The sequence below is a fragment of the Dryobates pubescens genome, chromosome 6 (assembly GCF_014839835.1).
Source record: "Dryobates pubescens isolate bDryPub1 chromosome 6, bDryPub1.pri, whole genome shotgun sequence".
Classification (NCBI taxonomy): domain Eukaryota; kingdom Metazoa; phylum Chordata; class Aves; order Piciformes; family Picidae; genus Dryobates; species Dryobates pubescens.
This window is the reverse complement of record NC_071617.1, coordinates 43,919,225-43,931,818: the sequence shown is the minus strand read 5'-3', so window position 1 is coordinate 43,931,818 and position 12,594 is coordinate 43,919,225. Positions and strand designations below refer to the sequence as shown.

Here is a 12,594-nt window from a genome sequence, read left to right as displayed (position 1 = left end):
ACTGGACACAGGACTCAAGGTGTAGCCTAACCAGTGCTGAGAACAGGGGCACAATGACGTCCCTGCTCCCGCTGGCCACACTATTTCTGATGCATGCCAGGATGCCATTGGCCTTCTTGGCCACCTGGGCACACTGCTGCCTCATGTTTAGCCAGCTGTCAATCAGTACCCCCAGGTCCCTTTCTGCCTGGCCGCTCTCCAGCCACTCCGACGCCAGCCTGTAGCACTGCATGCGGTTGTTGAGACCAAAGTGCAGCACCTGGCATTTGCACTTGTTGAATGCCAGCATGTTGGACTCTGACTGTCTGTCCAGCCTGTCAAGGTCCCTCTGCAGAGCCCGTCTGCCCTCTAACAGATCAACACCTGCCCCCACCTTGGTGTCATATGCAAATTTACTGACGATGGACTCAATCTCCTCATCCAGATCATCAATAAAGATATTGAACAGGATGGGGCCCAGAACTGACCCCAGGGGGACACCACTAGTGACTGGCTGCCAGCTGGATGTGGCACCATTCACCACCACTCTCTGGGCTTGGCTCTCCAGCCAGTTCCTAACCCAGCTCAGAGTGCTGCTGTTCAAGCCATGCGCTGACAGCTTGGCCAGGAGTTTGCTGTGGGGGACAGTGTCAAAGGCCTTGCTGAAGTCCAGATAGACTACATCCATAGGCTGCCCGACATCCACCCAGTGGTCATCTGATTATAGACAGAGATCTGAAGACCATGTTATTCAGAGACCTGCTACAGGGTTTTAGGTTATTTAAAATCTTGTTTTATGCATGCACATACACAAACCATGACTTGTGACTAATGCTAAACGCTAAATCATGTCCTGGGACGGCTGAAAACATGGCTCTGAGACTTTTCTGTAGCAGCCGATGGAGCATCCCAAAGGAGATTGGTTCTATATTGCACTAAGTTTAAATTAGCACCATGTGATGAATATACTAGTGATTTATGTTAAAATTATAAGACTCAGAGTGCACTGGGATTAAGGGTCAGGATCTTGTGGGGCCTGTTTTGAGAGCAAAGGGAAAGAAACATGTTTGGCAGACTTGCACGGAGACTGTCTGGTTAATGGGAGACGTCAGGGCTGAGAAGGTGTTGTCTTAAAGATAAACATTCAGAACTAGCAATTTGTTTTCTTCAGATAAGAAGCCTGGACGACTGAGCATGTGTGAAAGTGGATGCTTTGACCCTTACTACATAGAATGTAGGGAGTAGGGATTTGATCACCTATTCTGAAAACTCATTATCATATGCCTGCCTTCTATTTAGCATAAGCTTGTTTATGTAGATGATGTGACTATATAAGATGAAGAAAGCTATTGTAAAGGTGCTGTGGGGGTGGAGTTTTGTCCCCTCTCAAGCCTAACGCACTGCTTTGCTTGTCTTTTATTGCCCTTTTTTACCCTTTAATGCTCTTTTAGTGCCAATAAAACTATTACCAAAAACTTTTACCTGGAGTCATCTATAACACACCAAATCCAAACTATATGACAACCATTTATTATTAATCATCTGAGAAGGACACGTCGCTACTGACAATCATTTGCCATGAATGACTTTACAGAAAAACACATTTCAAGACAGAAGTAGTGCAGGGTAGATGTTTTAATTAATGTATGGTGCCATGGTCCAGTCATCATGAGGTCTTGGGTGACAGGTTGGACTTGATGATCTTTGAGGTCTTTTCCAACCTTATTGATTCTATGATTCTATGATCAGGAGCTATACATATGTTTTTCTGGAATCAGGCAGGAGAAATGTAATTAGGGGAAAAAAATGGAGGAGAATATGTGAGAAAGTTCTATTTAAGAAGATGTTTCTGACCTTGAAGAAAAAAGTGAATGTGAAAGGATTTACTTGATGGCTTGAACCTGACATAAAAGCTTTTATCTTTATGCTGGTGAATTATAGTATATACTCTATTTCCTTTTCCGCTTGATACTTTTATCAGTTGCCTTTGCTTGTGCTGATTGTTGCTAAAGCAGAGAGCAAAGGCCACCAAACAAACTCTACACAGGTACAAAGTGCATTATAAAGTTATGAAATCTCTTTAATCCCTTTTGATTTTAGAAGTCAACAACATAGGAACTCAAGCAACTGCAAATGTTCTGCTTCTTAGCTTGCACGAAGCAGGGAGAGTGCACCAACTGGTCCTTTTTTTTTATTTCCTTGTGTTTTTTTCTTTTAACTTGTTGGTATTAATGTTAAGTCTCCAACTCCAATATCTCTCAGCTGGCATCTATCCAACTTGCTATTACAAGTGTTTCCACATATTATTGTATTTCTGGGGCCTTATCTCTTCCTGTCTGATGAGAAAGAATATGCTTTGATAACAGCTGCTGCCTGCATTAACTGGCCTAATCTGCTGGTGCTACTTTTAATTCTCTTTTTCTTTGCAGCATGGGTTTGCTTTTATTCAACACCTCTTTTTTTTGCAATTCACATTTCTAGTAATGCATCCCGTGTGGCAGTTGAGCATTCAGATGATGTAAATAAAAGTAGTGGTGTTCTTATACTTTCTTCTGGCTGCAGTCTGTATCCTATGCTCTCACAAAGATGAGGCTGCTAGTGGTAGCTAGTGTTAAATAATCTTGGCAAATTTGGGCCAGTAGCACACCTTCTAAGAAGAGGTTATTCATGTTCAGTGGAAAGGATTTTGAGATGTGAATGCTGGATAAAGTCAAAACTGCTCTTTTATTAACACCTCAGGTTCTAAATGGCTTCATGAAGCTCTTAATCACAGAATGTTTTGGGTTGGAAGTGACCTTTAAAGGTCATCCAGTCCAGCCCTCTTGCAGTGAGCAGGGACATAGTCAACTAGACCAGGTTGCTCAGAGCTCTGTCCAAGCTTGCCTTGAATGATTCCAGGTCTGTGGCTTCTACTACTTCTCTGAGCAACCTGTTCCAGTGTTTTATCATTCTTTTGTTAAGGAAATCCTTCCCTTTATCTGGCCTAAATCTCTACCCTCCTTTAGGTTAAGTCTTGTGCTGTTGCAGCAAACCCTTCTAAAAAGATTATCCCCATCTTTCTTATAGGCCTCCTTTTAAGTACTGAAAGGCTGTAATAAGGCTTTCCCAGAGCTTGTGCTTCTCCAGGTTGAACAACCCCAGTTTTGTCAGCCTCTCATCACAGGTGCTGCAGCCCACAGATCATTTTTGTGGCCCTCCTCTAGACCCACTCCCACTCCAGTCCTGTGCTGAGAACTACACTAGAGCTGGGCACAGTACTGCAAGTAGGGTTTAACTAGAGCAGAGTGGCAGAATCACCTCCCTCACCTGTTGGGCACACCACTTTTGATGCAACTCAAGTTACAATTGATATCTGGTCTGTGAGCTTGCATTGCTGGCTCACATCCAGCTTGTCATCCACCAGTACTCCTAAGTGTCTCTCCACAAGGCTGTTCTCAACCATTCATCCCTCAGCCTGTATTTATACAAGGGATTGTCCCAGCCCAGGTGCAGGACCTTGCACTTGTCCTTGTTGAACCTCATGAGGTCCACACAAGCCCACTCCTCAAGCTTGTCCAGGTCCCTCTGGATGGATCTCATCCCTCAAGTGTGTTGACTGCACTACATAGCTAAGTGTCTTCTGCAAACTTCATGAGGGTACTTCATGAGCAAGGGACCTCCTGCAAACCCATTCCTGCCATGCCTGCAGTAGATGTTACATTACCACCACTGAATTGTCCTGACACTGAGTTTTCCCAGCACTGGAAAATGAGCTGGGCCAGCACTTATCATGCTGCAGAATGTTACTGCTGTGAAATTCAGCGTCTTTGCTGTGACTTGGCTTGTCCCATTCCAGAGGTTTTGGACCCAGCTTAGGGTGAATACTTTTGAGAATAGCTGAGAAATGACATAAAGCAGAAGTGAAGCCCATATCAGCGTGAACAAATAGAGGCAAAATAGGGAGAAAAGAAGTGACTATGAAATATTCATGTTGTAATTAAAGCTGCCTCAAGTAAGAGCTCTTCAAATACTTTTCACCTAATTAGGATAGAGGTTGTAAGAGAAGAGTGGAGGGAAAATAAGAAAAGAAAATTACTTTGTTATGGCTCTGCTTCTGCAAGTGGTTTATGAGTTTTCTTTCCTATTTGTTACTGAACTGATAACTGGAGGTTTGAAAGCCTGCCCCTGGGAGATTTGGTATGCAGAGGAATTCTGCATTTGGTATATGAGAAGGCAGCTATTTTCTAAATCTTAATCTCCTGATATTAACTGTTTCTTACGTGCTTTTCTGTTGTTAGCCATTTTTTTAGTGTCTTCTTGTCTTGATCTGAAGGCTGGGAAGGAAACGTGCTTCCTTTTGAAACATTCCTGTGAGTGAAATTAAGGCATAAATGAAGTCATATATCACAATGAGGCTATTTATCAAAGAGAGAGAAAATGGAGAAAAAAAAAAAAAACAGAGAAAGAAAGAAAAGGAAGGGAGAGGGAGTGAAAGAATGGGAAAAGAGAGAACAGAGAGAAAAGAGAGAACCCTATGGTCCTTCTTTGGTGGGGATGGGGGGGAAGGAGAGATGTTCTGGGCTGCTGCCTGTGGCCTGAGTTGTCTCCAGTGATGTTTCACCCCCACCCTTTAAGCTGGCATAGCCCAGGGCTTTTATTATGTTCCTGGTTCATTCATTGTAGCTCCTCCTGGTCCATACCCTTGTCACATTCCAGGGGGTCTTCCCGTGTGCCTGCAGGGGTTGGTGTGGAGCAGCTTCCACCCCTCTTTGCGGTCCACTGTGCATCACACCCCCTGGGCGTGATGGGGGTCCCCTGGGGCATCCACCCCACTGTCTGGATGGATGACACATCAGTCAGTTTGTTCAGGATGATCTTATGTTTGTTGAGACAATTCTCAGTTCTTAATGTAGTTGTCACAATCACAAGGTGATTTACATGTTCAAGAAAGGATTCCCTCCTTCCCTCTTCAATTGGCTTGTCTGTTATTGTGGGTAATGGAAGTATTTCAGTTGTTAAATGCAAGTATTTTGTCCCTTAGATGTTGTTGCCTTGGACTCTCTATAATGGTCTAATATGTTGACTTTTTTTGTTTAGTTAGGAGTATATGTGGTATTTCTTTCAGCATTTTAAAGTCAATACTGCTGGCAGCTACCTCTGGGTTACAACTATTTTTTGATAAAGCATAGTAGTGTTAATGTTGCTAGTTCAGGTGTCAAGGATGAAAGAGGTGGATTGCTGCTTCTTATTGCAGAACACAGAATTCAGTTTGCAAAGTTAAATTGAGGAGAAGAAAGTGAATAAAACCAGAGGCTTTCTTCCAACAGTAAAGGAGCTGTTTAAAAAAATGGAGAACAAAATGAGTGTGCATTTTCAGTGTTGTTTATAACCAATTTCACTTGCAATAAACTTTCATACCTTTTGAAATGGATTTGAACTCAGCACTGGTTAGGCCATACCTTGAGTCCTGTGTCCAGTTCTGGGCCCCTCAGCTTAAGAAGGACATTGAGACTCTTGAATGTGTCCAGAGAAGGGCAACAAGGCTGGGGAGAGGCCTCGAGCACAAGCCCTATGAGGAGAGGCTGAGGGAGCTGGGATTGTTTAGCCTGGAGAAGAGGAGGCTCAGGGGAGACCTTATTGCTGTCTACAACTACCTGAATGGAGGTTGTAGCCACGTGGGGGTTGGTCTCTTCTGCCAGGCAACCAGCACCAGAACAAGAGCACACAGTCTCAAGCTGCACCAGGGGAAGTTTAGTCTTGAGGTGAGGAGAAAATTCTTCCCAGAGAGAGTTGTTAGGCATTGGAATGTGCTGCCCAGGGAGGTGGTGGAGTCACCATCCCTGGAGGTGTTCAAGAGGGGATGGGACGTGGCACTTGGTGCCATTGTTTAGTCATGAGGTCTGTGGTGACAGGTTGGACTCGATGATCTTTGAGGTCTCTTCCAACCTTGGTGATTCTGTGATTCTGTGCTAAAATGGTTGTCTGATACCAATACAGCTGGAAGAAGGCTGAAGCACTGAGGTGTCCCATGTTTTCCTCAGATTTTTTTTTTCCACACATCTTTTGAGTTTTCTGTGTAACTTACAGTTGAATTACTTCTTTTAATGTGCTGTTGTTGTTTTTTTTTACCTTTTCTTTTCATAGGTCAGCTGTACAAACTAGAAGGCCTGAAAACTATTGGTGTCACAACAAATGGAATCAACTTAACCAGAATGCTGCCCCGATTGAAGGAGGCAGGACTGAATGCCATTAACATTAGCCTGGACACTTTGGTCCCAGCTAAATTTGAGTTCATTGTCAGGAGAAAAGGTACAGACTTGTCTTCTATGGCATTTGTGTTATTACTTGTGAAGTTGTGAGTCATTTGACATATTTTTCACTTCGTGAAGGGTTCTTGTGAGGCTAGGAAAAGTAGTCTCTACTAGCCCATCTTTTTTCTTTTTAACCCTCCTTAAGAAGTAGAGCCCCTTTAGTTGGAGCTGCTGGAGGAGAAGATGCTCAGCTTGCCACAGTCAGTGGGACTGTGACCACAACTGGCAGTAAATGACTGATTACTGGTTAATCTTGTATATCAAGAGGATTCTCCAATTCTTGTTTTGGTCTTGTGTGCTGCTCTTTCTTAATACTGTTCAAAAACACACTATAGTTGCTGAGGCCTAATATGCCAGAGAACTGAGCTTCCTGTCACAAATAGTGGCGGTTTCTGGTAGGACATGCTAGCAGTGGTCTCCCACATGATTGGTGATGTTCCCTATCTCCACTTCTTTTTAATAGGAATAAGCACAAACTCTGCCCAAGATCACTGGAGATGGGATCCTGGCTCAAATGGAGCTAATAATACCAAAAAAGCTTCAAAAATGCTTGGATGCACCCAGTGTTTAAAATTCACATTTAAATGGATCCTAAAGATCATCATGAAACTTCATGGTTAGGTTTACTTCCAACCTAAAACTGATTTGATCTGGTATCGTTCTGTTTCTGTCTGGTAGTGTAACTTGGGCAGCCTGGGAACTTCTAATTCAGACAAAAATCTCCAAGTAGCCACTAGATGGTGGAACGATACAAGATAAACGTAGAGCAAAGGATCCAGAAACGTGGAGTGCTGTGAGAAGTATTCTCAACATTTGAATCACTCCACTATCAAATCAAAGTTGTTCTGGCAGATGCAGAAAGGTGTCCTAATCTTCAGCATCTTTGAGAACACTTCATGTTTCTACATTGTGGTGCAGAAATCCCTTCCTGTCGTAAATGTAGCTGGAGCATTATTCTTCCAGCATAGGCTAGTCCATCAATCTGATCGTCTCATGTCACAGTTGGCTCCCAGAGAAGTATCTGCGAGTATCTAATCACAAGCTGGTGTTGGTTATGCTCTTTCATTCTGCTTTCTGCATTTGACCATTACCTGGTTTGTGACATTCTCTGGAAACAAGCCCTTCCTTTGCTACAGAAAGAGCAAACCTGATCCTCCACCTTCTTGAATTATATGGCCACAGCTCTTTGTATCTGATTGAAGCTGTTAGGAATGTGATGCTTATAAAGTAAAGTAAAAGTTATTGGAGGGTAAGGGTAATTTTTATTTATATAAATGTTCTCTTCCTCTCTTCTTCCTTTAAAGAAAAAAAAGGCCTTTATCCACAAAGACAGTTGAGAGAAATGTCTCAACCGAATAGCCTAGAGATTGAACAGAGACGTTTCTATGACAGTATTTTTAAGGATGAAAGACTCCAAATAATATTTAAGTGGAAATTAGTGAAAATAGTAACACTCAGTTGGGGTTTTTCTTTTGTTAAGGGCTGAAATTATGTAAAAATACCAGGTTTATTGGTTTTGAGGGCTTTTTGTTTACTAGGAGATTTCCAAGTGTGAAATGAGAAGAGAGTGAAGTGCCTGCCCTGTGCTAACCTGTCTGTGACAGTTCCACAAGCAGCAAGATATATCTCTATTAAAGGGAGGCATTCCTGGTCTTAGACTTCTACAGGCTGGTAAATACTGTAGAAGTAAAGGTGGCATCTGATTATGGAGTTAATCAGGAACTCAAGAAACTTGTAATCAATTTTTGTGCTTATCTGGAAACTCATCCTAGGGATTCAAGAAAGAGCTTTCTGTCTGTGGTGCGGCTGACCTGCATTACCCCTGTTTTTATTATCAAATGGCTTGGATAGAGGGAATGACTGTAGGATGATAGAGAATTCACTAATGTTTGAGAGCACATAAGAAGACCACAATATTTGCACTTCCACCATTTTACCACCTTCTAAGGGATGAATGAATGAGAAACACTTCCCAGCTAGTAGCTAGTCTAACCACTGCCTGTGCCTTCCTTTTTTTGCTCAGTACAAGGAAAATGAGATAGTACTGTGCTATAATCGAGTCACTAAACATAGACTTCACGTTTTTCTTTTTCCAAGGATTAAGTATTGGGAGGCATTGTTCCACATAGGATTGTTCTGGATGTCTCTAAGGTTCCCTGTGCTTTAAAGTTGGCTAAAGTTATGATTTCAGAATGTGGTAGTGAGAAAGGGCAATCCTCCACCACACAAACCACAGCTAACTCAGTCAGAGAAGCAAATGGAAAAGGCTGTATTTTACAAGCAGAATGAAATGCAATGAATATATACAAAATATACAGTATTTACAGTATATACAGAAATATACAGGAAAGAATGTAACACAGAAACTCCCTCTGGGGGAGGGTTCCCCCCAGAACCCCTTTTCCCCCTTCCTCCCCTTTTCCCAAAAAGGATTAAAGAGAGAAAATGGATATTAAGGGAAATTCTGTTAGTTCAAAGCAGTTGTTAAGGGAGAAAAAAAAATTAGTTTCTTATCTCATTAGTCCAAGGTCAGCACCACCAAGAACAGAACAGACAGAAAGCAGCTGCACAGACTGAACTCAGACTAAAATCCTTAAAGGCACATTCCTACTGATCTATCAATGAAATTAATTGAGAATTATCTTTGTATTCCTTTTTACACCAAAACATTCAGCTAGAGTGTTCAGTAGCTGTCCTTTCCTTAAAGGCACAGCCTAAAACTGTCACACAGAAGAAACCTAAAATGGTGAAAACACTGACATACTTTGGAAGAAGAGAAAGGTAATTGGACGTGGCACTTGGTGACATGGTCTAGTAGTCATGAGGTCTTGGGTGACAGGTTGGACTTGATGATCTTTGAGGTCTTTTCCAACCTTATTGATTCTATGATTCTATGATTCTGAAAGGTCAAGAAAAAATTGGAGAATTTCTGATCCTTGACAATATTTCACAATGCAGTGATACCCTAGGGTTCATTTCTGCCCTAATATTTTGAAAGGTTTTGAGTTTATTCTTTTCGTTGTTCCATTACCACATAAGGACATTGAGCTAGAAGAGTTACTTCAGTATGTATGGTAATACAAATGAATTCCTAACAGAGTTCCATACACAAAACCAGGAAAACAGTTAATACCAAAATATGAAATGCAGTTACAGGTATTTTTTTTTTCTTTATTGTAACAAATGATTACTTTAAATAATTACCCTACCTCCAAAATCTTGTCGTGGAAACAAGCTCATAGTTGTTTTGAATCAGAATAGTTTACATTTTTTTCTTGGTGGAGATTTTTGATAGCTCTTCTAAACCACGCTCCTGTACTGGAGTGGTAGAAGGCAGAACCTGAAAAGACCTTGAGTTACATTTTTAGCTGTAGTTGTGTTCCATGCACCTTCAGCTTCAGCTTCTTCAGCTGAAGGTGAGTATTCAAAGATGCAGAATTTTTGATCTGCTGCTTGCTAGTGATTGCTTCCTGCCCTTTTTGGTTATGCTCAGTTTCACCATTCTGCAATCCTGAAGTGACACATGAGGTTTTCTGAGCTGTTGCAGGGCTTTTTGATTCCTTTTGTGGCTCTGGGACATGCTTACAGCAGTGTGTCATTATTTGGTTCAGCCTGTGGACAGACTTAATTGGAAGGAAAGCTACCAACAGTGCTGCAATCTTCCTGGGCATATGCAAAACAAGTAGGTGATGAAGGAGAGGGTGAATAAACCATAACTTCAAACAGTTTCTTACAGGAGTTATTTCACTGTGTTCTCCTTGCTCCTCACCACTCTTTTTGCAGCCAGGACTAGTATTAGGACCAGTTGATAAAGAAGGTAACATTTCTCTGCTTTCCTGAGTCCATGCTTTCAGTGCCTTCACCAGCCACAAAGCATTTAAATGAAACTTTCTTCTCTCTCCTTTTCTTTTTTTTTTTTTTTTCTTTATTTCCCTCCTGATCTTGAATGCATCCAGTACAAAGCATGCAAAGAATGTTATTCAATATTGCTTATTTCTGGTAAAGCACTTACAGATTAATGAAGGTATGATGTCTTCACTAGAGAATCCGAGTTCCAGTAGATAAGAGGTAGGTGATGCTGGACCTACACAGGAAAATGTATGAATAGCACACAGATTGTTAGCATAAACTTCTGGAAGATATTGCCCTTTTGCAGGGATGTGTAAAATATTTGCTCTTGGAGACCATGGCTTTGGAAGAAGGAGCTCAGTCTCACACTGTTTGGTCTTTGGAGTTCAGTATTCAGATTCGGGAGGCAACTTAGTCTATTACCTTACAGGGTAGGAAGGACATTGACAAACACTGTGCTAGCAGCTGAGTACACACACTCACCAGAAATGAGTACCTAGAGCTGGTCGCTTTCTGTCTCCTCCTTGCAACTATCACTTTGGTTTTTTGCCATCTGGTGACTGTAGCAGGGAAGGAATATGTCAAATCTAAAATTGATAGCTTGATGAAAGGTCTTAACTTTGTTTGAAGTTGACAGAAGGTGTGGTTTGAATGAGATGATTAAGAGGCTTTGCTACAGGCCTTTATAATTTCAAAATTACATTGTAGCTTTCTCCCCCCCCACCTCCCAGTGCAAATTGAGGAGGGTAAAAGGCAGGGATGAAGATACTTGCCGTAAGTTAACTATATTTGTATATCCAGGAGTAGCTGACTAGGCCACATTAAATGGCATAGTGAAGCTAGGCACTTAATTCCTTGAGGTCACTGCAGCTTTTGACACTTTTCATTTGTTTTCAAGGGTCAAAGGCCCACTGAATTGTTATCCTAAATGCTGTAGTCTCCCAACATTGTGCTGACCAATTTCATATGTTTAATCATAAAAATGATGATCCTGTAAAATGCTGCCTGTGATCTTCAGACTCGTAGATAGCCAGTAGCTTTGGGAAGCCTAAATCAATAAACATTAATTTATTATTTTTGTCTTCATTGCATCTGCAGGCATTTCACAAATGCTTTCCACCCCCTTTTAAGAAGAATTTAGTACAAAGCAGAGCTGAACTGTGGGAAAGTGGAGAATCATCTGCTCATGACACATGGATATTCAAAGATGCAGAAAACTTTACCAGTATTTTTAACTACCCAAATAGCAGTTAAAAATTAACCTCAGTGATTTGTGCCCTGGTGGCCTTTGGGAGTGTGGGGGAAGTGTAGAATTGAAGTCTCTTTACTTGCAACTCTTTTGACTTGCAGCCCTATCTGCTGAAACAGACTGGGTTTTATTTGTCATCGGGTTTTTTTGTGCTTAATAACCTCCTTTTGTATTCTGTTGTTAAACAAACACTTTATTTATTTAGTTGTTTTTTTGGTTTTTTTTTAAATTCTTGTAATATCTTAGGCTTTCACAAAGTAATGGAAGGAATCCACAAAGCTACTGAACTTGGCTACCATCCTGTTAAGGTAAAAACAATGTCTATTTACTCTGAAACTGTTGTGTTTTACCATAAATTGTGATAAACAATACAGTTCACCTAGTGAAGAATTTACTATTCCATTCTCCCCCTGTAATTAGTTCTTGGTAAAACTGAATTAAAATGTAAGTAGATCAAAGATCACATTATGAGGGAAGTTCACATAATCTCCTTGTGCAGCTGAGGGTGTGTGATTATACTGCCACACAGCCCATTGACTGCTTACTTACAGACTACCCCATGGTTCTGCTCTGTATTTGACTCTTCCTGCCCTCTCTGATTTGGCACTCATCTCACCAGCTGTGAACTTGGCCAAGGGACATAACTGGCAGAACACTAACCTGCAGAAAGATGATTTTCTTCTGGTTTATCACCCTCAGCTGTTTGCAGCAGTGTCTGAGTACCAGTGTGAAAGGGAGTCCTCTTTTGGAGGTGCAGGTAGACTAACTTATCAGTAATCTGAAATGTCAACCTAGCTTCTCCGTTTCAGTTCAACAGCTATGGTTCCCTTCAGTTTCATCAGTGTTTTGGAAGATCTATTATATGTAAGTGGTTTAGGCTATAGAGCAATGAAAAAAACTTGAAATTAAACTAGGTTTTAGTCTTCCCTGAAAAATCTCAAGAATCGTGATGCACAGTGCTTGGACACTCAAGTCAGCCATACAGTTCCTAAAACAGTCCCTGTTAGCAAGGCAATCTGTTGCTCTGCAGACAAAACACAAAGGGCCTGAGGCCCCAATGTAAATATTGTTAGAATAGAATAGAAGTAACTAGGTTGGAAAAGATCATTGAGTCCAACCTATCACCCAATACTATCTAATCAGTTAAACCATGGCACCAAGCACCCTATCCAGTCTCTTCCTAAACACCTCCAGTGATGGTGACTCCACCACCTCCCAGGGCAGCAC

At 41.5% G+C, this 12,594-nt stretch overlaps 1 protein-coding gene across 2 annotated transcripts in view; it reads left to right on the top strand.

Moving 5' to 3' along the window:
* The window catches only part of MOCS1 (molybdenum cofactor synthesis 1), a 49,547-nt gene that overhangs the window by 23,508 nt on the left and 13,445 nt on the right, over positions 1-12,594 (top strand). For both annotated transcript variants that reach the window (XM_054162422.1, XM_054162423.1), the window contains exon 4: positions 11,614-11,675. In XM_054162422.1, the coding sequence (XP_054018397.1) occupies positions 11,614-11,675 (62 nt within the window). The remainder of the gene's footprint in view (positions 1-11,613; positions 11,676-12,594) is intronic.